The 26,751-nt window shown below is 36.3% G+C and overlaps 1 protein-coding gene across 1 annotated transcript; it reads right to left on the bottom strand.

The window, feature by feature from the left end:
• On the bottom strand, nt 1–26,751 carry LOC138314457 (uncharacterized). The gene is made up of 16 exons (XM_069254811.1): nt 26,510–26,751; nt 25,201–25,766; nt 24,438–24,641; nt 20,811–20,931; nt 20,224–20,402; nt 19,717–19,785; nt 14,428–14,461; nt 10,361–10,468; nt 9,024–9,157; nt 8,170–8,404; nt 6,046–7,288; nt 5,421–5,485; nt 4,356–5,065; nt 3,741–3,788; nt 3,451–3,558; nt 1–1,233 (listed from the first exon to the last, which is right to left on the bottom strand). The coding sequence occupies exons 1-16, from the start codon at nt 26,667–26,669 to the stop codon at nt 265–267; spliced, it is 4,953 nt and encodes a 1,650-aa protein (XP_069110912.1). The 5' UTR covers nt 26,670–26,751; the 3' UTR covers nt 1–264.

Here is a 26,751-nt window from a genome sequence, read left to right as displayed (position 1 = left end):
ATCTTTACACCTCACCAAGGTAACTGATGACCAATCTTTACACCTCACCAAGGTAACTGATGACCAATCTTTACACCTCACCAAGGTAACTGATGACCAATCTTTACACCTCACCAAGGTAACTGATGACCAATCTTTACACCTCACCAAGGTAACTGATGACCAATCTTTACACCTCACCAAGGTAACTGATGACCAATCTTGACACCTCACAGGTTGACAGTAGACACAATCATATCATTATCAAGAGTCTAGTACAATGTATCAGCTTTTAGGTTGTCTGAAGTGAGGATGGTGATTCTGTATAAGAGGCTTATCCTTTTTCTGTACATTTGCCACTTTCATGCGAATAGGTCCATGGAATCCTTGTTTCTGTGAAGATGACTTGGGGAGTGGGAGTAATGGTTTCTTTTGATGTGGGGGAGGTGGAGGAGGGGGAGGGGGCATTTCCTCAGGGAGGGGTGGCTGTATATATGTCTGGGCCAGTGCTTGGTTTCTCATCGACTCCTTCCAAGCCTCCATCTCCTTTTCTTTGACCTCTCCTCGTTTTCCCTTTAAACTGTAAGCATTGAACTGCTGTGCACCTAATGGTACTTGTTTTTGTTGTGCTGGTCCCTGAGGAATATTGCCTGCCATCGTCTGTGTATATGGAACGTTTTGAACCATTCCATCAGACCCTGTCATAGGGTGAATAAGCCCGGGTTGTGACTGAGAATGCCCTGTTACATGGGGAATAAGCCCGGGCTGTGACTGAGAATGCCCTGTTACATGGGGAATAAGCCCGGGCTGTGACTGAGAATGCCATGTTACAGGGGGAATAAGCCCTGGCTGTGACTGAGAATGCCATGTTACAGGGGGAATAAGCCCTGGCTGTGACTGAGAATGCCCTGTTACAGGGGGAATAAGTCCATGTTGTGAATGAGAATGTCCTGTGACAGGGGGAATAAGTCCATGTTGTGACTGAGAATGCCCTGTTATAGGGTGAACAAGTCCATGTTGTGGTTGAGCATGCCCTGTTACAGGGGGAATAAGCCCAGATTGTGAATGTACAGGCCCTGTATGTGGTGCTGGAACCTTGCCTGGAGCACTAGACACAGAAGACTTTGATGTTGTCTTATGGACACTCTCCTCTTTCACCATACTTTGCATGTGGTGCTGGGTTAGTTGGTTTATCATTTTATTCTGTTCCTTGATGGCTTCACTCTGACTGTCCCCAGTACCAGATTTTCCCTTCTACAACATATAAAACAGATTCAAAATTTGAGATTATTTTGCAAACAACAGTATTAGAGGTAAATCACAGACCTACCGAAGTTACATATGTACAATATCACACACCACAACACAATGTTCACTTGTCTTAGCAGTACCGTATTTCACCGGAAATAAGACACCCCCCCTCCCAGGGAAGAAATAAAGGTCAAAAGTGGTGGGGGGTCTTGCGGACAACCCGCCTGATAACATCGACCTATGAGGCCGCCATCTTGGATATTTTAATATCCTGTTGTTGTTGTAAGTTGCATGACAGACGGGAAATAGCATGATGTTCAAGTATTCATAATAACAAGAGATCCCAGAGGGATCTTGGCGCCCACCAAAGAATGATCTATATCTGACAAAGGAAAGATGGATCTTTTCTCTACTTATTAAACTTTTTCAAACATACTACATATAAATTTGAGACAGATTGCTTCAGTACCTTTTGAGAAATAGCGTTAACAAACTTCAACTATCAAAATCCAAGATGATTCCTTGGCAGCCATCTTGTTGATCAATCGGTCCCAAATCACAATATGCACAACTAGGGCCCTAGGGGAACCTACGTGTGAAATTTGAGAAAGATCCATTCAATACTTTCTGAGAAATAGCGATAACAAACTTTGAATATAACAAGAGATCCAAGATGGCTGCCTGGCAGTAATTTTGTTGACCAATCGGTCCCAAATCACAATATGCACAACTAGGGCCCTAGGGGAACCTACATATGAATTTTGAGACAGATCCCTTCAGTACTTTCTGAGAAATAACGGTAACAAACTTTAAATAACAAAATCCAAGATGGCTGCCTGGCGGCCATCTTGTTAACCGATCGGTCCCAAAATGCAATATGCACAACAAGGTCCTTAGGGGAACCTACATATGAAATTTGAGACAGATCCCTTCAGTAATATCTGAGAAATAGCCATAACAAACTTTAACTATCAAAATCCAAGATGGCGGCCTGGCGGCTATCTTGTTCACCGATTGGTCCAAAAATGCAATATGCACAACAAGGGCCCTAGGGGAACATATATATTAAATTTGAGAAAGATCCCTTCAGCATTTTTTGAGAAATGGGGGTATCAAACCTTAACTATCAAAATCTGTATGGCACAAATAGGGACCAAGGGTAACCTCCATGTGAAGTTTGAACAAAATCCCTTCAGTAGTTCTCAAGAAATATCGATAACAATCTTCAACTGCCAAAATCAAAGATGGCTGCCTGGCGGCCATCTTGTTTTTTCTTTCAGCCTCAAAATCTGTATGGCACAACTAGGGACCAAGGGTAACCTCCATGTGAAGTTTGAACAAAATCCCTTCAGTAGTTCTCAAAAAATATCGATAACAAACTTCAACTGCCAAAATCAAAGATGGCTGCCTGGCGGCCATCTTGTTTTTCCGATCAGCCGCAAAATCTGTATGGCACAACTAGGGACCAAGGGTACCCTCAATGTGAAGTTTGAACAAAATCCCTTCAGTAGTTCTCAAGAAATATCGATAACAAACTTCAACTGCCAAAATCAAAGATGGCTGCCTGGCGGCCATCTTGTTTTTCCTATCAGCCTCAAAATCTGTATGGCACAACTAGGAACCAAGGGTAACATCCATGTGAAGTTTGAACAAAATCCCTTCAGTAGTTCTCAAGAAATATCGATAACAAACTTCAACTGCCAAAATCAAAGATGGCTGCCTGGCGGCCATCTTGTTTTTCCGATCAGCCTCAAAAACTGTATGGCACAAATAGGGACCAAGGGTAACCTCCATGTGAAGTTTGAACAAAATCCCTTCAGTGGTTCTCAAGAAATATCGATAACAAACTTCAACTGCCAAAATCAAAGATGGCTGCCTGGCGGCCATCTTGTTTTTTCGATCAGCCTCAAAATCTGTATGGCACAAATATGGACCAAGGGGACCCTCCATGTGAAGTTTGAACAAAATCCCTGCAGCAGTTTTTAAGAAATAGTGATAACAAGCATTGTTTACAGACGGACGACGGACCACGGACCACGGACGCAGGGCGATTTGAATAGCCCACCATCTGATGATGGTGGGCTAATAATAAAGACAATTTTGAATAAAATGACAAATTAAAATATAAACAAAAGGCCTGCCAGTTGTAAGTCTGAAAGGGAAATGGACTATGTTTTTACAACACATTTTTATTCTCAAGTAGATCCTTAAATGTCTTACCTGTACCGGAGCCTTCATCAGACGGAACTTTAGCAATGCCTGGGTAAGGGCATTAGAAACCTGAAGAGCCATTGCAGCTTCATCCTCGCTCTTAATTAACGTCTGGGACTGCAATGAAATATCAAATACACTCAAACACTGCTCTTTTTTACCATTGTACCGATATCACTTTCAAAAACTTTTTTTTTTTTTTAAAATGTTTTTTTTCTTTTTTTTTTACCAGTATATCAAACAAATGATATATTTATTATATAACTGCAATCACAACCAAATTGGAACATTATACATACCAGAGCACCAAGCATTTCATTAATTTTCTTTGGAACAGCCTCAGCTTCCTGAAATAACAAACAAAGAGGTTTATAACAGGATTATAACGAAATTAACCCAATTACGCAATAAACAGAGTTTTTATTTTATCTAATAAGCGCCCAGGGCGTTTAAAAAATTATAAAAAGTAAATGGAAAATGTGCTTAAGAAGATGAAATTTTTGCAATTGCATTTAATTGTAGCATGCTACGGATTTTAGCCTATTTAGAGTGATGTAACCTTGAATGAAAGTCAATATTGACTGATTGACAAGTTAATGTCCCGTATGCGTTTCAGAATAATAAAACCATTTTGAATGGAACTGAAAATTGATATTGAACCTATATGACCTTACTCATGGTAAACAAAAGTCTCGCATAAAATGGCAAACTTCCATGAAGACATAAATAACCAGACTTTGTATATGGAAAATTCTTCATTATTACATATTTTCAACACTCATTTCATTTACAAACATAAACAACATAGTCTGTTTCAACAATAGCAAGAAGACTATAGTCTGTTTAAAAATATGTCTAAAAATCTCAAATAATGCCAGGTGAGCTCAAAATAAAGTGATAAAATTCATAATTACTTTTGTATTCTTCAATATTGATTTGCCAGGCTGATTTGACTTGTTAGAAGGCAGTGGAACATGCTGTGGGGCGAGCTGTTGATTTGAAGCTGACACAGGAGGCTGAGCCCGGGATGGTGGTGGAGCGTGCTGCTGTGATTGGCCTGGTGGTATCTGTTGAGCCCGGGATGGTGGTGGAGCGTGATGCTGTGATTGGCCTGGTGTGATCTGTTGAGCACGGGATGGTGGTGGAGCGTGATGCTGTGATTGGCCTGGTGGTATCTGTTGAGCCCGGGATGGTGGTGGAGCGTGATGCTGTGATTGGCCTGGTGGTATCTGTTGAGCCCAGGATGGTGGTGGAGCGTGATGCTGTGATTGGCCTGGTGGTATCTGTTGAGCCCAGGATGGTGGTGGAGCGTGATGCTGTGATTGGCCTGGTGGTATCTGTTGAGCCCGGGATGGTGGTGGAGCGTGATGCTGTGATTGGCCTGGTGGTATCTGTTGAGCCCGGGATGGTGGTGGAGCGTGATGCTGTGATTGGCCTGGTTGTATCTGTTGAACGAGAGGTTGAGTCTGTTGTGATGCTGGATGGTGACCAGGGGGAGGAGTTTGATACAGAGGCTGGCCAGGTATTTGTACTGAAGGCACATGATGACCAGGAACTCCTGGCATAGCCTGGTTCTCCATGGTCTGGATAATCTGATGAGGTGCAGCTGGCACTTTGCTCTTGGCTGTAACCAACAAGGCCAATATGAAATAAATACATTACAAAAAATGTGTTACTAAACAAATGAATTAATTCCTTTACAACAACAACCTCAAGAAGGTTATCTCAATATGTCTAAGATTTTTATTCACACGTGTCGATCCACAGAAAAGTATATTGTATGTAACTTGTGCATCCAATAATATTTCCTGCCTCTACTTCTTTCGAGAACCAAGATCAAATATCATAAACTTGATGAAATCAGAGACACTTTACATCATGTCTTAGAGGTGTTCACTTGTGACTGAAGATACTTGAGGCCTAAACTTCTGATTTTAATTTGGATTCAGAAAATCAAACAAATATAATAATGATGTTACCTGTAATTGTTGTTGTATCCCTGGAAGTTTGTACGGTACTCGTAGCCGTTTGATGGGCAGCTGTGCTGTAAATATACAAAAAGTTTCGGCGATGACGGTCTAAATAATATTTATCTTAAAGAATTTGTTACCCTCACAAATAAGGTTTTCTAAAATGGAAAATTCTAAAAACAATACTTGTATACCAGTTTCCAATGAAATTGTTTCAACATTGATGATTTCAAAAAATCAAGATGTTATCCCTTTGGAGGCCAAGAGCAATTTTTTGGTGTTGGAACCCTTAGGAACCCTCAGGAATTATTCAACAAGAGGTCCAAGGGCCTTAACGGTCACCTGACATCAGATAGTTTTGACCAACCTTGCAAATTTGCAATGCACTACAGAAATGATTTAGATCAAACACTTGGCGGTCAAAGTGTCTTAATTTTGCAATAACCTTGTTCCACTATTTATGGCTAATACAAATGTTTGGAGGATTTTAATTTCACAAATTTTAAATAATTATAGATACCAATGCAGTGAAAGAACTGTATTACCAGACCTTATTCTTCGGCAGTTCAGGACCAAAATACAAAGAGGAAATATATGTATGAGCAGAATGAGTGATTCAAGTTTACTATCCTACCTTTTTGTGCCTTCAACAGTAGAAGTTGTATCCTCCTCACTGCTAGATTTGGAGGCTGCCTTCCTCCATTTCATGAACTCCTTAAATAGCCTCTCGCTCTCTCCAAAATCATCTTCTGTCTCTTCTATTTCTCTTTCACTTTTAATACTGGCCTTTTTCTCTTTAGCTGAAGTTTTTTCCACCACTTTCGAAGAAGTTTGCCTGTCATCAACATCTAACAATGGTTTCTTTTTAACTTTTGCAGGGTCTTTCCGTAAATCAACGTCCGGCTCCTTTTTCCTAAATTTTGATACTACGGATTGGTCCCTGTAGTCATGATCCCACATTTCCTCGGAGTCGTCATATCCCAACATTGATCTTTTCTGTTGTTTTCTGGTAGAATCGCTATAATCGAAATCATCCACTTTTCTTTGTCTTGATGATTTTTTACCGTAGTCAAACGCTGGTATTTCTTTGTGCTTCAATGGCTTATTTTCATACTCAAATATTTTTTTCTCCCCAGCCCTCATCGATTTATTGCCATATTCAAAAACTTGTTTTCCACCGGATCCCAACGATTTATTATCGTAATCGAAAACTTGTTTTTGCACGGACTTATTACCATATTCAAACACCTGTACTTGTCCAGGTGATGCTGATCTATCGCGATGTTCATAATCAAACACTTGTCTGTCCTTGTTAAATGTCCGACTGTCATCAGAATCATATTCATTGTGATCTTTCCTTCTGCCTGCCCTCAAATAGGGATCTCCAGCATAATTCAAATTGTCACTGTCATCATGACCCAATCTTCTACGTGCCCTCAAATATGGATCTTCGGCATGATCCATGTCGTCACTGTTCTCATGATCAAGTCTTCTCCGAGCCTTGAAATAGGGATCTTCTACAGGATCGGAATCATTGCTGTCATCATGATCCCGTCTTCTGTGTGCCCTCAAATAGGGATCCATTTCATCGCTGTTATCATGACCCAGTCTTCTACGTTCCTTCAAATAGGGATTTTCAGCAGCATCCATGTCATCACCATCTTTATCACCGAGTCTTTGCATTGCCAGATATTCTTCTGAATATTCACTTGTATCACTTTCTTCCGACTCGTATGTATGCCTTACTTTTGGAACTACCGGTTTACCGCTATTCTTTGATTTGCCTTGTTTGGTAGGCCAAGCTTTCGTTGCTGCACTGATACTAACTTTACCATCCTGATCTGGGACTTCATGGACATTCCCCAGTTCCTTTTTGCCTGGAATGAGAAGTAGTACACCTATTCTGTAAGCTTGTATGGACCTGTCTGTTTTTGTGCATCTTTTTTTTAAAGTTTTTAAAGTCTATGTATTAAGATTTTAGGCTCAGTGCATGCTAAAGGAAACAACCCTGGTTAATATCAGGGTAATTTGTTATGTATTTTATAAGTAATTTGATCTTTCCAATGTGTGCTTGATGAACAAAAATGACCAACTGTTGACCAAGATATGGTCTGATGAATAGAGAAATATACCAAAACTGGGCTAGGTAGACATTTCACTGACCGCTCTAAATGTTGTCTCGCCTCTAATGGGTACCTCAATAACCAAGTTAAAATCACAAAATCAACGCTTGTGGTGGTAAACAGTACCAATAACTGTGTTCACCCACAATCTCATTTGGAGGTGTGTATGTCCCAGTCATTGTAGAAACTCCATTTAAACATCACGGTGCTCACTTACTTTCACTGGAACCGTCATGTTCAATTGTTTTTCGGACTGCTTCTTAATTTTACCGACCAGCGTAAGAATAAATAATTTGCATAATGCATTCACGATATGTGAAATTAAGATACATTCCAAAGAAAAAAAAAATAACATGGCGGTGGTGGTTAAAGTTAGTGAGCTATACAATTTTTAAGTGGAGTTAAATAGACAGACAGACAAACGGACAACCTGATTCAAATACATTATGTATTCTCCCCCTTAATCAACTTTGTTGCAGGAGGTATAATGACGTCATGATTGACAATATGCATCTCATGTTTTTCTTATACGAGAGACCTTACAAGAATTTTTTTAAATAGCAGACATTAGTTAAACATATTTTGTTTCTGCTTTCTTAAATGTATCCCATACTTTTATATATACATGTACATACTTATGAGAAAATCCATAAGATTTCTGTCAGTAACGGACACACCACTCGTCTTCAAAATGGCTTCAGCTGCCTGGAAGGATCTTTGACTGATTTCTATTTTCACTCTGACCTTTTCCTGACCATATTTCTCTACAATATCGCTGGCAAAAGTCTCACAAGCTGCGTTTAATTCCGACTTCTTTTTTATGTTGTTGTACGCAGTAAGATGATAGTATATATCTTTATGGTGATGTTTCTGAAAAAGATATGGTATGAAACTGAAATGTGTTGGTATGTAAACTCATAGCTACAGGTGTAATTCTGGATTATCCCACCATACACTCGTTTTGTACAAGGTTGTATCAAATGGCCACCCTACAATTCCTAGATGTTATTGTATAAAGTGTTAGTATAAAGTATTGTATAACCCTTCATTAGAACCGAGACTGTGATACCAGTACCACAGCGATAAAGCAGATAAAGGGTGCAATATCAAATTTGTCATCTCATAACCATTTTATAACACCTTTTAAAACAAGAGGCCCAAAGGTACTGTATTGCTCTCCTGGTCAATTCAGTAATCCCACTTATGCTTATTTTCAGAGAGAAAGCCATTTATATGTAAATAGCTAAACAGACCCATTTGGGCCCCTCCCTCTTAGAATCCGTGGGGGTCAACCCAACCATTTGTACAATTTTGAATCCCCACCCGTTAGGGATGCTACCATTGCAGTGCTATTACATGCTTCATATCTGAACAGAAGTGGTTGATATGCAAATAGTCAAATTGGCCTATTTAACCCCTGTCCCTCATGCCCCCTAGTGGGTCAGCCCAGAATTGCTCCTACCATTCAGAACCCTTACTTAGTACTTACAAGGTATTTCATGCGGTGTTTGACACCTCCCACGTGAGTCAAAAGAGTGCTAATATCACATTTGGATTCACATAGGTTACAAACGTATCTAGGATGTCCCTCTTCTGGCTGGAACTCTGTAATGTACTGCAGGCCTGTAACAATATCAAAGTTGGGATCAGTGGTTAAAAAAAACCTCAGCTTGTGTCCATTAACATTTGCAATGATTTTTAAAATCAAAATGACTGCTATACATCATTTCTGATTTTTAACTTGATAGCAGTCACTTTAAACAGCTTAATAGATCGGGTTCATTTTTAAATTTGTTTTGTAGAATAGTAGATAAATAAGAGGCCCATGGGCCTAACGGTCACCTGCTCAATTAGTTCTGATACAGAATGAAACAAAGACACAAAAACACCATATATTGACCTATTGCATCCATCAAAGATGATGGAAAAATGCTATCTCAGATTAATAATTCAAAGTTTGACAATTTTTTTTGGAAATTGAACAAATAATGCTTAAAAATATGGTTTTCCTATACCATATTTTCCTGCTGATAAGTTGCGACTGTGTATAAGTTGCAAAGGCTTTTTTTTACATTTTTTTTCTTCAGTTTTTCTCATACTAATTAATTAGAATGATTAAAACTGTCTGTAAACTTCTACTATAAATAAATAACAAACAGCATTCACAATGAATATAAATATCTTGATCAATAAATGGATATTGTCATGTTTTTGTTATTTGTTACTTTGCCATTATGTAGGCATACTGTGTAAACAAACATGGCGGCCTTTCAAGTTCACATTTCTTCTCTCTCATATTTCAATACACAGTGCCCTAGGGTTAGGGGCCATATAATTCACAGTTTTCATTGTTCTTTTATGCCTTTAAAGATTTGTGCAAAACTTCATTGAATTTACTTCAGTAAATTAGACACATGACGCATAACGGACGACAATGAATAAACAAAAGGTGATTAGAATACATCAATTCAGACTTGGTCAATACATATAATGCAAGTTTAAATATCAGCCTATTCTTCTTGTCCTTGGAGAACTTTCTGAGACTGATAAAATCGGCTCTACATTGGTGTCGGAACTTTTCGACATCTAATAATTTGATGATCGGTGCATTTGTAATAGGTAAAATTCAGAAGAGTGAACCAACATCTATTAGATGCCAACAAGAGCATTAACTCTTTCACCCCTATGTAACGTAATGAGACTTACCATCCAGTGATCTGGACGAGTCCATTATAGACTACAGTGGTGAAAGGGTTAAAAAGCGTTCACCAATGTATATATGATATAGTACAGGAGATTGAATGGCTGTAACAATGTAATATTTACCAATCATAGCAACATCACTTCTGGCAAGTGTTTTGGTAGCCAGGGCTTCAGACGACACTTCAACCAGTTTAATCCCAGTTTCATTACCTCCCTTCTTGGAGACCACACCTGAAATTAAAAAAAAACAACCCATTTCAATTACTTGGCTTCTTGGAACCTGATCTGTGGACAGGTTTCCTGTAGAAATTCTGTTTGGACTGATTTTCAGTGGATATTCAGTTAGGAAAGATTTCCTGTAGAAATTCAATTTGGACAGGTTTCCTGTAGAAATTCAGTTTGGACAGGTTTCCTGTAGAAATTCAGTTTGGACAGGTTTCCTGTAGAAATTCAGTTTGGACAGGTTTCCTGTAGAAATTCAGTTTGGACAGGTTTCCTGTAGAAATTCATTTTGGACAGGTTTCCTGTAGAAATTCAATTTAGACAGGTTTTCTGTAGAAATTCAATTTGGACAGGTTTTCTGTTGAGATTCATTGTGGACAGGTTTCCTGTAGAAATTCAGTGTAGACCGGTTTCCTGTAGAAATTCAGTTTGGACAGGTTTCCAGGAGAAATTCAGTTTGGACAGGTTTCCTGTAGAAATTCAGTTTGGACATGTTTCCAAGAGAAATTCAGTTTGGACAGGTTTCCTGTAGAAATTCAGTTTGGACAGGTTTCCTGGAGAAATTCAGCTTGGACAGGTTTCCTGTAGAAATTCAGTTTGGACAGGTTTCCAGGAGAAATTGAATGTAGCCAAATACAAAGCACCTAGAAAACCATTTTAAGCATACATATATCTATCACTATTTCCATATCCAATCATTCATATTACTACCACATTCCACAGCAGACGACACTCAACAGACCATACACTGTACATCATACCAGCAAATATAACAGGGTATAAGTTGGATACTTCATATGTACACATGGAAGATAGGGGTATTCAACATGATGGCCGAAGGTTTTATCACATTTGTGACCGCAAGGGTGGAATACCTCTATCCTCAACATGTGTATAATGAATTTTTTCTCATTTCATTACCAGTTAAAATGTCTTCAGATTCGTCATTTTACTTCATTTTTTCAGACTTTTTATCCACATGATTTTAAGCTAAAACAAGAAAATGTTCTGAGGAAGGTCCATATTTTTGATACCTTGCCATATCACATGACACTACACACGAAGCTGTTAAGGTTATTACAATTCCAGAACAGTTTCCGATACACTAAGACATTCCTATCGGATATTTTTCAACAAATGAAAATTGCTTACATGAAATAATGGAAGTCTACAATCTTAAAGTAAATGAAATAAAAGCAATGAAGTGAAAATTAGATTATATCTCTGAGGTTTTGCTTTTCCTGTCATAATTTTCAAACACAGTTAAGTATTGTTGCAAGAAATGATAAGATAACAGCAGACCCGTCAAGACTGAAATTACTGAATTAAAAAAATAAAAGGCCTTCTTTAAAACCAAAAATATGTAGAAAGTCGTAAAAATAAACAGACATTTTAAACAGACATTTTTGAACCAGATGTAATATTATAAAAACATATAACTAATGTCAAATAAGTGTTTTTGTGGCTTGTTTTCATAAATTCTCAGATATGGTCAATCTTAGCACTTGATGAAGTGGGGATAGGGTTATGAGTTAAAAACTTTAAGCCTGCAAAAAAAATTGAGGACCTGTGTTTTTATGATATTTGAACAATATATTACCTTGTATACATGTATATCATATGCAAATATTGTGAAATTGACATGGGTTTCTATTTATCTTTTGTTTATTCATTGATTTTTCAGATGCCAAAACATGACTTTTACATAAAGAAACAGTCCTGTGAAATAACTAAAAATAGTTTGTATATGTAAAATTACAATAGTTTTGTATTTTGGTCTATCATAAAAGTTCAAGGTAAAAAATCAACAGGATTGAGACTACATTAATCCTTATATTACAGAAAACGTAATTTTATCAATTTGTCTATTTTCAGTTAAAGATGCTCCACCGCTAACAAATGGTATTTTTTCACTATCAAAAACAGAAGCAGACGATTTAGTATTTTTCTTCTGTTACAAAAGTTACTTACTTTACACCATTACCACCATTGAAAAGTTTGAGCTTCTAATTTTACTTCAAGTTAAAAATATGAAAAATAATTAATTGCATCCCGAAAAAATTCCGTGGCACTATATTCTATATGAAATGAAGTACTGATTGCGCATGCACCAAAGGCGAAATAAATTATTTCATATTATTTTTTGTGTTAATTAGGCATAAATATACACGATTAAACACAAATTATTGTTCGAATGATGAATATCATTTATGCTCTGACGGCGGTGGAGCATCTTTAACAAAATTTGTTCAGAGGGTATATTTCAAGCTCAAATATCGCAAAAAGTAGTTCAAAAACCCATTTTTTTTTCTTCTTTATATATTTGAAATCTAGATGAAAAATGCAAGACCCATGTGAAAAAAAAATGTGTTTTTCCAAAAAGTATATTTTATTTGGATAAATGTATAATTCTTTGATTAATAATTTGTGACTTGACTGACTTTTGTTGTGTACCTGATCACAATGTGCGAACATCCGCGAAATATATAGCGCCGAAACGAAAGAACAATCAACGATAAAGGATATGATTATATTTTATTAAGTTTACATATACGTAAACATATGATTTCATAATATATGGATACATTTACCAGAGGAAGCAGAGCACTGTGCTCGGCCAGCTGGTATAAACTCTGTTTTTGTTGTGTTCGACAGCATGTCTGAAATCATAATTTGTGTTTCTCTAACTATCGTAGAGTATTTTATTTATTATAATAAAAGCAGTATGTGAAAATATGTTAAACAACCATTATTTTACTTTCTAAAACATATAGTTGCAGGATAAACAGAATAAATGGTAAGTACCTAAAAATTCTACCTAAAAGGTTCAATTTGGTGAATCTTAATGGAAAAGGTAAGGAAACTAACACCAAAATAAATATTGTTTTAAAAACAATATGCTCTAAAACCAGTACTCAAAAATTAAAGAAAAAAACAAGACAACTTATTTTCAAAAGAAAATTTATTTCTTGAATTTCAGTAAATTTTTCCATGCTATTTGATCATTTAATACTCTGGAAAAAAGAAATGCAGCACAATTGGTAATTCGGGTTATGATTGATCCAAAACTTGTGTGGTATCATTTTGTATATGTTTATGTACATATACAACATACCATATGTTTTGGTTAGAACATCATAACTCTGATTTGTTTTAACATCTTTTTGATTTAAACTTAAAACATATCATACAATGGGTACAGTAAGGATTCAGGTAAAAAAATTACGCACAACAATATAATACAGCTTCTGGAACCTTATGTGTCATATACAAACTTAGATGATAGTCAGTGGGCTAAAAAAATACATCATTTTGGTATGTCATTTTTAATTTGAATAATTACTTATATTTTTTATGTTATGGAGATACATGTATAACACAAAAATCTAAATGTACTCTAAATGAATTGTGAAGTGGTTTATGATGAGAGTACACTCAGATTTTTGTGTTATATCTCCATAACATAAAAAAAATATATATATTGAAATTAATCCTTGTAATCCAATTTACTGGAGATAATCTATGAAGAATTCCAAATTCATTTTGGATCTCTTTTTTTTTATGAAATCATTACACCATTGTCTCAGCCAATCAGAAGTGATGTTACAATTGGTAATGCTATTATCCCCTTTATGGGCTGATAAACTAAATTTTAAGCCAATGAAACTGCTTGTTGCAAGCAAAATTGAATTACAACAGTATGGTGCACCGTTTGCGATCAAGGCCTAGAATCTACATGTACATCAACCTCTGTTAGCTTAATAAGAAAATTTATCTTAATCACAGAAAATCAAGTTACCTTTCGTAACAAACGTAATTTGATTATTCTTATTGTTTCTTTTAAATTTAATGAAAGTTTGGTTGCATCTACGAAAATGCTGCTGAAAATATTCATTTATTCAGTTCATAAAATTAGGTCACAATGGAACAGTCAGGTTTAAATGAAAGCAAAATAAGGCTACACTTACCTGCATTTACATCTGCATTTAGCTTGTGTGCCTTCTGCATAAAAGAAACACAAAAATTACATAAATCAATTGTTATGAAACACACTATGCAAGTGATTTTATGAAAATGTTTATTCTTTTATACTTACATGGAAACAGAATATAGTATCTTGAAAAGGACTTATGTGTCAAATTCTGTCTGTCAGACATCTTGTTGCCATAACTAGGTTTTATCAGTTAAATGTCCTAAAAACAGATAGGGTCATTTAAGGACATGCCAGGTTTATGGTGGAGGAAAGCTGGATTACCCGGAGAAAACCACCGGCCAGCGGTCAGTACCTGGCAACTGCCCCACTTGGGATTCAAATTCGCAACCCAGAGGTGGAGGGCTTATGGTAATATGCCGGGACATCTTAACCAATCCACCACCGCAGCCCCTTGCATAACTACGGTCCAAGAGAGGTCTATATAAAATTTTAGAAGGATCCTTTTAGAACTTTCTGTCAAATAGCGTTAACAAACAAGATGACTGCCTGTCAATCATCTTGCTGCTAAATCTGTCTTAAAATGTAATATGCACAACTAGGTAGAATCTATGCATGGAATTTGAGAAAGATTTCTATAGTTCTTTCTGAAAAACAGAGGTACATGTAAAAGGATCTGTCTGGATGAATGGATGGCCCACTGACAAAATGTGATTTTAAAATACAGTAAGGATGTCAAACTTGTTTTCGGTCAATATTTTAAAGTACGCACTATTCCTAAGGAAAATGTATACAAAGTTTTAGAGTGATCAGCCGGAGAGCCTAAATATATTGTATAGAAATAAAATTAACTATAACCCAGATTTTTCACCCTTTTCCTTTCATTAAGTAAGCTGTCTATATAACGTATGATCAGTCAAAATAAGGTAACTTCATTTATAACATGAAACAATATTTTTTCTTACTTTTAGTAACAAAGACCTTTGCCCTTCTAACTAGGAACACAACAACTAATGCATTATTTGTTATGTATTATTAAATATTAACATTTACTTGTCACTTCTGCTATATAAGCTATCCAAGGCAAAGTGAAGTATATGACGGCATAACTGATACCTAAAACGTGACCATTATGACGTCACTAATGTTGACGTGGTGACGTCAACTGATCACCGTCAAAATGGCTGTTCCATCTTGTGGATGAAATTGTCTTTGATAAACGGTTTTCCTGATCTAGCTTAAACAATGTTAATACAGAGACCCTAAAATGAGTTGATAATGTAAATATAAGCATTAAATTATCTTCCTATGGCATCTATGGTCTATAAAGATGCCATAGGATATGCTAGCGCGCATTATGAAAATTGTCTGCAAGGCTCTGGCATCTATATAGACCATAGATGCCATAGGAAGATAGTTTAATGATTAAATAACTTATTATGGAGAATGCACTATTAAATAACTCAGTAAATACAGTCAAACCTGTCTATAACGACCACTGAAGGGGTGACAGAAAAAACGGTCACTATAGACAGGTTGCCTTTATAGACAGGTTGGGACTTTCGTGCCAATCAGCGAGCCAGTAAATAAAACTGAATTATATTAATGTAAAACAGACCTGCTATTTGATATTTATATATTTATTGCCATGCATTATTTAAGAAATGATATTTGTGTTCGGTGTTTTTTTTTTATATGTTTGGATGGGGCTTTCAAATGCAATTGGAAATTTCGATCATAACAAAATCAACTCGTTTTGATATATCCCTAGTAGATTTTTTCAGCTTTGAACATAATCATTCCCTAATTACTGACTTCACATGGCCTGAAATTATCTGTGCAAGATTATTTTCAGACAATGTATATGTGTAACATTTTTACAACACATTCTCGCTGGCAAGTCCTATGTAATGGTTGCCGTGTAACCAGTTTTGACGGATTAATCTCGGAACATAAAAGATCGATTTGTAATAAAACAATGTTAAATATCGACAATGAATAACGAAACACATTAAATAAATCTGCATGTTTTATTTTGCCTACCGTATCATCAGAGTTGCGGCTTCAAAATCACGCTTTACGAGTGATCTTTTCGTGCACACAGCGTTCGCGACCAAACATAATTTCAGTCTTTGATAGGCATAAACAGTCGTTAAAACTTCCATACTCAAGCTTTTAAGTCGGCAACCATATTTGTACCTTAAATGTTACTACCGCTAGGTTATAAACCATACAGTCCTATATAAACAATTCATAGCTGGGGCTTCAGTAATGGCTGCCATTTGCTTACTAAGGGAGTTAATTACCGGAAGTAGGTCAAAGGGACGCTACTACACACACACTGGACTCGGTACTCGAAAAGTCGATCTCGGCGACCAGTCGTTAGCCACATTAGACAGGTGGTTGTTATGCACAGTGCCATTATATAGTTAAAATGCACAGGGAGTCTAAAAACCGGTCAATATAGACAGGCGGCAGTGTTCTCCCCAGGATTTTTTCACTGCGCAATGGTAATTTTTTCCCATTGCAAACTGCGCGGCGCAGCGCGAATAAATTTTTTGTGCCGCAATTTAATTTTAATGGCCTAGTGTTATAATAAAAATTAAAATAACAAAAAATATTAACATTTTATCTCACTGTCACATTTACTGAATTCAGATTTATTGCATTTAAAAATTATTAGAATTATTTAAATTTTTAAATTAAGATTATTTTAATGTGTTTCACAGTTCTAGATAATTATGAGATTATGCCCCCAATTCCATCACTATTTGTGTATTTCAAATATTTAAAACAGGCTGTATGGTACTGTAAATGTAACATTGAGATCTAGATTAAAAAAAAATATTGATAAAACACTGCATAAAATTTAAGTCTTTTCTAACACATATCTGTACAATTTTATGACATGTTTCTTATCATCCAATTATGCTTAAAATTTACAAATTACAAATTTTGGAATTTTTTTCAAATCCGGATTTCTTATACCCATCGATCTGGCTCCATTATTACAATTACCTAACACCAAAAGGCGGCCATTTCGGTTGCAAAGTTTGTGGCATCTTTCAGCGGTATATGCCTATTTTGACATTAAAAACGTGAGTAAATCATTTACAATTGCAAGCAGTGTTTGTTTTTGGGATGATGCTCACTAGCTATAATCAAAACATCTGTTGAAAAGATGTCAGTTTGTTTCCTAAACTGTCGATGTGCTGCCTACTTCTGTTACGTTGCGTAGCTCACATGATTGAAAGTGATTTGATCAGTGATTTCTCCTCTCTCTAGCTGACCTATATCCCCAGACTGCTAAATGGAACAAGTGAGGTATTGGTTAGGGAGTAGTCACACCTCTTGTGTTTACTTATCAATGCAATTTAACAGTACAATATGGCAGGGCACCCCTGCGGATCATAAGTAATCAACACTGTCACAGTCGTAAAAATGGACCCAACCACATGGCATAGCAGCATGACAGGCATCGTAAATTTATAAGAGTACTACTTGTCAGGTAGCAGGAGGGATTTATTATGAGGTTTATATTCAGTAGACCTACTTAGAGAAAATGGGGGTCTGATTTATTGATGTGCAACGGGAGGCTGAAAGTGCGCTACGGATGATATTTCCGTGCAACGGCTCAAAATTTCCACGTAACGGGACCGTTACGTGGAAAGGGCCTGGGGAGAACACTGGGCGGTCGTTATATACAGGCGGTCGTTAGAGCAGGTTTGACTGTATAGAGAAAGCTTTGTTTAGTAATTTATGTATGGAGAATGCATTGTTAAGTAACTTATGTATTGAAATGTGATGAATAACTTTTGTTTTTAAAAATGTATTTTTAAGAATACAAAATGTCAATACTGTTTCTGCCATTTAAAAGGAATGTCTTAGCAGAAATTTAATTCTAAACATATTCTTTAAACCACAGCTTTAAACCAACTCATTATTTGATTTGATTTAAATTAGTGCGTGGTTTAAAAATATAACCCTATATTCCAGATATAGTTGAAACTCAACATATAATTCCATTTATAATTTCATGCACTGAGAACCAACTCAATTTCTCATTTGACTTGATGCAGGTGTGATTGAAATCATGATAAACCAAATCAATTATCTGATTTGATTATTGATTTCAATCTCAACAAATTCAGTTATTTTCATATAAACCATATATTGACTTTATAATATATCTAATACTGTTGACCAATTGATCAGTATATGGCCAGCAATATAGAAGTAACTTGAAACACTTATTGAAAGTGCTCTTTTCATGTAAGCTTTCCTAGTACTACATTACGAAATGTTCCTGGATAATTTCTTTTGTGTTTTGAACCTTTTAAAGTATTTCGTGGGTAGAACTATTGGTTGTTGATCTATGGAACAGTGGATTCCATAATGGATAAGATCAATTTTGTTGTTTATATATTCAACAACCACCAAAACAACAAAAATGTCTGCACAGCAAGCATTTCATATTAAACAGTATTAACTTTAAAAGTTATCAAAATTGGACATTAAATTCTCTTGTTTTTTTCTGTAATTTGTACGATTTCCTGTGCTTTTTGTACAGGAAAAGTGTACACAAATTACATACTATGAGATTAATCCAATATTCCAGCAGATTTCCTCACTTTATAGCATAAAGAAATATTTCTTGCTCACTCTTCATAAAAAAAATATTTCTTGCTCACTCTTCATCAAAGCAACATTTCTTGCTCACTTCTTCATCAAAGCAACATTTCTTGTTCAATCCTTCATCAAAGCATCATTTCTTGCTCACTCTTCATCAAAGCAATATTTCTACCTCAATCTTCATCAAAGCAATATTTCTTGCTCACTCTTCATCAAAGCAATATTACTTGCTCACTCCTTCATCAAAGCAACATTTCTTGCTTAATCTTCATCAAAGCAATATCTCTCGCTCAATCTTCATCAAAGCAATATTTCTTGCTCACTCTTCACCAAAGTAATATTTCTTGCTCACTCATTATCAAAGTAATATCTCTTCATCAAAGTAATATTTCTTGCTCACTCTTCACCAAAAAAATATTCCTCCCTCATTCTGTATCCTCTTTTGCTTTCTTACACTAGGAAAACGTAAGCTCTCAATGATTTCACTAATGTTCATTTACAAATAATAAAGCAACATCTTTAATTGTTTAATGTTTTCTTTACCCATGGTTTACACAAATGTCTTTATCTCTTCAGATGTTTTTACCCTTAAAAAAACCAACTGTGATACAAATCATAAGCTGATTGCAAATATTACATTTCATTTACTAACAATTGTTTGAATTTACTTATAACAACTTTTATTACTACTTACAGAGCGATGCTTGTTGCCCTCCAAATGTTGTCTCATGGGCTGCTCACCAGAACAAGTAACATTGCAGATCTGTAAATAACCAAATAATTATTTCAATTTTGTTCATTTGTTGAAAGTATTAAACTAGAACTGTAAGCCAATGGTTAACTAATATACTCCAGCTACTTGGGACCATCACAACCAAATGGCTTGCTATATGTGGGAAAGGGAGCAAATATGCTCACCAATTATCCATATACATATTCATTTTGATGTTTCATTTGGTAAATATGGTAACCAAAGAACATCTGATGTCTTCAAAACCATAATCGTTTGTATTTGTTACCCTTTAAATCCTATACAGTAATTTTCATACAGGCTTCAGTATGTTTTATTTATCAACTTATTTATCATCTCTAACTCATTAATTGGTATTTCGAGCATTTTCTCAGCAATAAATTGCCAGCAAAGTTCAACATATTATGTAACAGACCTTTAGCATATAGCATGTCTGTAATTTGTACACACCTCACAGTGTAAGAGGTGATCTGACTTAGTTACAATATCACTTGGAGCCAGGTCTCTCTCTTCCAGTGGAATCTTTTCCTTTTCCTCTTCCTCTAAGCATAACTCCATCCAATTGTCCTCCTCCTGATCAACTCTCTTCGGGGAAGGGAAAAACTGGATGTGTTTGGTTTCCTCTTTAGCTGCAATCAAATAAAACAATCATAAACCCCACTGTACATGTGTGTACCATAATAATAAAAAATTGCATATAAAATATCATGCTTCAGTGTCTCATATAGTCTGTACAATTTTTTTCCCCAGAAATTGGGGTCAAAATTCAAAATACAAGCGACAGTAACCATCTTTTAGTTTGCAACACTCTGTCTCCAATAGGTGGACCAAAACCACCAAGTATCAAGTTCCACACTTTATAGGAAATCATATCAAACTCATCTTGTCAGTTAATTTGCCGAGATTATTTTAAGCATTGATAAATAGAATGGATTTATTTCCTTGCTAAAAAGTGTATGGAGTCCATGCAGAAGTTTTGAATAAAGGTGTTGTTGTTGTTTTTTTTTTAAAATAATCTTATTATGATAAATATGTACCTGAAGGCATGGAGACAGTAGTAAAGGGTCCCGGTTTAGTGGCTACCTGTTGTGTTTTTTTACTCTCGGCGGCCATCAAGTTCTGTGTGTGAAGCATGCCTCGGGTGTGTTTGTAAAAGCTCTACAAAATCACATGTCAAATGTACAGATACAAGCAGCAGCATGTCATCAGTTTAAAATGATGAAGGGATTCTAATTTTCAAACAGAAGTTCTTTATATAGCATGTTAACTCAAAGCCAGGTGCAATGTTCTTGTATTCTCATATAGTCACACCTGTCTATAAAGACCACGTAACGAAATCATCCAAAATAGGTTTTTAACTCTTTCACTCCTATGTAACTTTAGTAGATTCTACTGTCCGTTGATCTGGATGTGTCCATTACCATTTAGAGTAGTAAAGTTTGAACCTAAGTAGTCCAACTGAAAATGACCTTTTCTAAATCACAATATGCACCTTTTCTAAATCACAATATGCAAATAATGAACTATAAACATGGAAATAATTGGAAATCAAAACAAAATGTACCGTAAAAACTTGTGTAACTTGCGTACCAGTGTGTTTTATGCAGGTACTTTTTGGGGCTGAAAATGCTGAAAAAACTCTTCTATCAGTATATTTTGAGCATTTTTTGTTGGTTTTTTTTTGTGAAAAACGATGTCTAGGAAGCCACAAAATTGATGTATAAAAGAGTCAATTTCAATGCAAAACATTCCCATTAAATGCTTGACAACTTGCACAATCAAGTGTTGTATTTAGAAGAAATAATATACTAAAATTGCATTGTGTTTGTTCTCTTTTATTGGCCATCGTAACCTGAAACTGTCTGTGAAATATCTTGTAGATGTCCAAAACATCGGCGGTCCGCCGTACTCCGTGCACATGTCAATGTCTTGAGATATTACACATGAATCAGAAATATTTGAAAAGATTATAATCTAGTTACTAAAAATTGTGACAACAAGTAATTAGTGTGTTTCAGATAATTAACAAACTTAAAGAGCAATTGAATAGCAGATACGTTGGCTTGCGATAATCACATTGTGAGTTAACTCACTACGGTACCAGATCCAAGCTGATGGCTAATTTCATATAACAGTACGGCTAAAAATGTCACTAATCTTGTAGTTTGTTAGTTCTGCAGAAATAAAATTGCAAACCACTTATTGAAAATCCTAAATGTATGTCAGTTTAGGCATCTTATAAATCCCACGTGTGTTTTGACTTTTTGCACACTTGACTTTTTGCACACGGACCACAGCCGGACAGTCCCTACGTAAGGAGCATTGCTAGATATGCTTTAGGATTTTCATGCGCAATTTTACTAGAAATATGAAAATTCATTAAAATGTCTAAATAAAAACATAACAGTTCTTTACTCAAGTGAGTGTTGATGTAATTTGAAGAACAAAATCTTTGTTTTTAAGTACAGTCGAAACTCGTTATCTCAAAATCGCTTGAGTCGAAAATCCGGTTGAGTCGAATTAATTTTCAAGTCCCGTTTTTTGTCCTTCTTTGTGTATGTATTTTAAGATCGGATGACTTGAATTTCGATGACTCGAAACTCCGGTTGTGTCAAAGTCAATTCCTGGTCCCTAGAACGGATATTCAGCGAAAAAAATAGTCACTGTCTCGAATTTAATTTTAGTCAAAATTTTAAATTAAAAAAACCCCAACAATTACGTAAATATAACACGGATACAAACAATTGAAATTCACCTGTGGTTTGTTGAACACATGATTGGTTTCCCTGCACATATCGCGATCGGTATATGCAGATTCAAGCCTATGGGAACATACTACAACAATGACTGCTAATTAATAATTGTTTAATAATTCTCTCAAACCTGGCTTCCTAATTAGTGTCACTTTACATTAGTGACTTACCTGTACATAAACATGACGCGTGTTTACACAATCACACTCAGCATGGCTCGATCAGCGATGACCGGAAGCGTGTTTGTTCAGGAATCATTAGAAACGAAAGTGTTTTCTAAGGTTTGTATGGAATGTTGATAGTGCAAAATAATTTAACAAACCCACAATGTTAAATGTTTAACTAGTCGTTGCAGATGTACTAGTATCTTATTTATACAATATATTTCTTCGTTGGTATAGAAATCTACTTTCGTTTCATTTACCGTAAATTATATTAACCAGTAGAAACGAGAGTGTAGTCTGCTCACGGTAGGTGAAAACTATTGTTTATTTTACTATTTTGAAAAACCATTAAATTCTGAGATAAGAAAAATGCTTGTTTTTATTTGTTCAGGTACTATATTCCATATAAGTTTGATGTATGAACCATTGAAGTCAGTATACCACCAGGGTGCATGCCTATTATCGTAACGATCATATTATTGTAATTCAATTTTTTTTTATTTACAAACGTATTAAAAAAAAACCCCAAAACATCTGAAAACATATAACTAAAAAGATTTAATACAAACCTTATAAGTTGGAAAATCACGATAACATGCTGATCACGGTAATAGGCATGTACATGTACCCGGCTGTCATAAGGACCGTTGAAAACCACGTTCAGACCAAACCTAATGGCATTACGTTTGAGTCAAATTATTTTCGTTGGTCCGTTGAAATTCGAGATAACGAGTTTCGACTGTAGATACAGACGCATTGTTGATGATGTATATAGATCGGTTAAGCTAACAGGCCATTAATTCACAGCTCAGCTAGCCAGTCACTCATGATCACAGGCGGCTGACTGATATGTTTGGTGTATCATACACACACACTCACTATCTTCAGTCTATCTCCCCTAAAAAATTACAGGTAAACTAGATTGAACCGGCCAAAGTCACTGGTTGCGGCTGTCTCATTATACTGGGAGGTGTCAAGGGTATTATGTATCTCTTGCTGTCGGTAGAAGCCATGCTCTCAGTCAGTTCCCATTGAATTCTTGGATCAAATGGAAATCAAGACATCGTGGTCATAACTTAACACTTTAATTAGCCTTAGATAATCAACTGAAGTAGGTGAGGCATTGTTTTTACAATCATCAATAGTTTTTATTATATAAAAGGCTACCATAAGCAGGGCGATACCTCAACATACATAGATCGTCAGCCCCTCAGAATGGACAGATTCTTTCCCTGTAAAATTTTTAAACTTCCTCTATCAATGTAACTTGCGCACCTCCAACTTCAGGTTTTATTTTTGCTCAGAAAAAATGTGCATTTTACATAAGTTTTTACGGTAGATTAATTGCTAAAATGCAAACAATCACTTTCAAATAATTTCAGCAAAGATTTACTACTGTAGTCCAGTCAACCCAGCTTAATATATTTCATACTTCAGTCCAAATTTACAAATTATGGGCACCAGACTGAAATTGTAAAGAGATCAAGCATTAAACAGTTGTGTTTGGTCATTTAATGGACAAGCACCACATGTAATTCTGTTATATCCTCTTACTGTTTGTACTAAGGCTTAGTACATTTTTTTATGCTTGAATACTGTATATGATAAAACAGTATATACTTTATAATTTTGCTGTTTTTGTTAATCTTGCAAAAATGTTCTCTTCCAGATTTACCAAATGAGGTAAAAAGGCAGCTCCTGAATTAAGTAAAAAGAGAATGCAATGTGACATGCATTTATCACTCACCTCAGGATTGTTAAAGGACTGATTACAATATTTGCAATAGGATGTGTCTTCATCATCATCATCATCAGCATCATCTTCTTCTACATCAGCATCATCTTCTTCTACTTCTTTTTTAATTTTCTTCTCTTCCACTTTCTTCTTTGATTCCTCCAAATCTTTCACTTTCTGTTGATGCATTAGACCTTTTTCGTGATTCACTAATGCCTACAAATGCAGAAAATCATTATCAAGGTAGTCAAAAGTCAGTGTAAAGGGTTAACACTTACCTTCATCATAGCAAAGCCCAGAGGGCCTGTATGGTACCAACTGGCATGTTAGGCAAATCCAGCAATGCTATATAATTAGAAGTCTCATTTCCTAAAGCTCACAGTTTGAAATCCTAACTCACATGGATATACTCATATAGATAGCATGCATAATATCCATTGCTTAGTTTTGGAAAGTTATTACTTGAAATAGCTAAAAAGACTCCTTTTAGCCCCACCCCTAGGCCCGAGGGGTCAGCACATATAAGCTCCCTAACCATTTCATACCACTACTACTTTGAGTCTTACCCCATAGAGATGCTGCCAGGCATGTACATTCTGATGTCCCCATCCAAATGCCCACGCCCACTTTTACTTCACACAGCCTGACAACTGATATCGCATTTGAATGAGTTTTCTTAAATATTTGTACGAAAATTTTTTAATTCCTGTCAAACAGCTAGTACAAAAATATTTGTACGAAAAAATTTAATTCCTGTCAAACAGCTAGTACAAACCTCTGCATTGATAAACTGTATGTTGCAGACTCCACAAAATCTTTTAACTTTCTTGGTCACAGTGCCAGCTGGTGGATTTGAATGATCTTCCTCCCTCTTTCTCTTTGTGTAATTGACACTACTGGACTGAGGACCCTGGCTAGTTTCTAGACCACCTGAGCTACTATTATGAGATCCTGTAGAGTTTTCTCCTGGATAGGGCTCTGTACCAGGGGGGTAGGGCTCCGTACCAGGAGGGTAGGGCTCTGTACCAGGAGGGTAGGGCTCCGTACCAGGAGGGTAGGGCTCCGTACCAGGGGGGTAGGGCTCCGTACCAGGGGGGCAGGGCTCCGTACCAGGGGGGTAGGGCTCCGTACCAGGGGGGCAGGGCTCCGTACCAGGGGGGCAGGGCTCCGTACCAGGGGGGTAGGGATCTGTACCAGAAAGGTATATCTGTTGATTACGTGTAGGATACTGTGGCTGATAAGACTGTGACACTGTATCACCAGGAGCACTTGACCATCTCGACTTCCTCACACGGGGTAGATTCTGGGATGTTGATTTGTTCTGTTGACCATGACTACCAACTACAAAAAGATAATGGCCGTTGAGGATCAGGTGACAGAAACCGATCACGATTAATTGAATCAAAATTACAACAATAATGGAAACATTATAATTTCTCAAACTTGTTATTCATTGGCCCGATGAAGACTTATGTTCTGTTTATAACTTGTAATAATCATTAGTGATGTCTAGTCAGTTGAAAACCATAATCGATTAATCAGTCAAACCAGTTGTCTACTGATGTTCAAACAACTGATGTTCGATCAGTTAATGATTATATTTCAGAGACATATATACATAGAGATTGGAAACTCCTTCTTTGTCTTTGTTGACAGGCAGAGGGACCTCTGGTTTATAACCATTTTGCCTTGTCTTACTACTTTTAACAGATTATAGTGGTCATGAGACAGCGAAGGACTTTCAAAATGGTGCTCAAGGCTCAAAGTAGCGATCGAACAAGACATCGTTTGCAAAATGAGATGGTTCTTTGTTTTCAAAACATGTCACTTCATAATATATGCGTTTTGAGGGGAAAATATCTCCACTATCGATGTGAGCCAGTGTGGGAACCACTGCAGTTGGATTATTTCTGTAATAGGCCCTTACAAGAGGTAGGTCAACCTGACTTGATTTTCCAGAATCAAGTTTAGAAGGCTCGAGTAGGGATTCCGACGAGAGACATCTATCAAACGTCCGAATATAAAAGAGTCTAGAGGAGGAATCTCAATAGGGATTAACGTGTATTAACAGAAAACAGACAAACCTTCTTGTACATGCTTTCGATAGTGAGCATATGCATCAAACGGCGCGTTATCATCGAGTTCATGCATATGGGCTCCGCTTGATGGTCTTGGCCATGGCTCTCTGCTGTGTTGTAGAAGTGGTGGCCTGTTGATTGGATGTCCTCTCGATATTGGATTCATTTTTAATGAATGTCTGTAGGCTGGTTCTATCCTCAGTTATTCTTCATTCCACCATCTTGCAAAAATATAATATAAAACGCGC

This window comes from Argopecten irradians, chromosome 2 (genome assembly GCF_041381155.1).
Source record: "Argopecten irradians isolate NY chromosome 2, Ai_NY, whole genome shotgun sequence".
NCBI lineage: Eukaryota > Metazoa > Mollusca > Bivalvia > Pectinida > Pectinidae > Argopecten > Argopecten irradians.
This window is presented reverse-complemented; position numbering and strand designations above follow the sequence as displayed.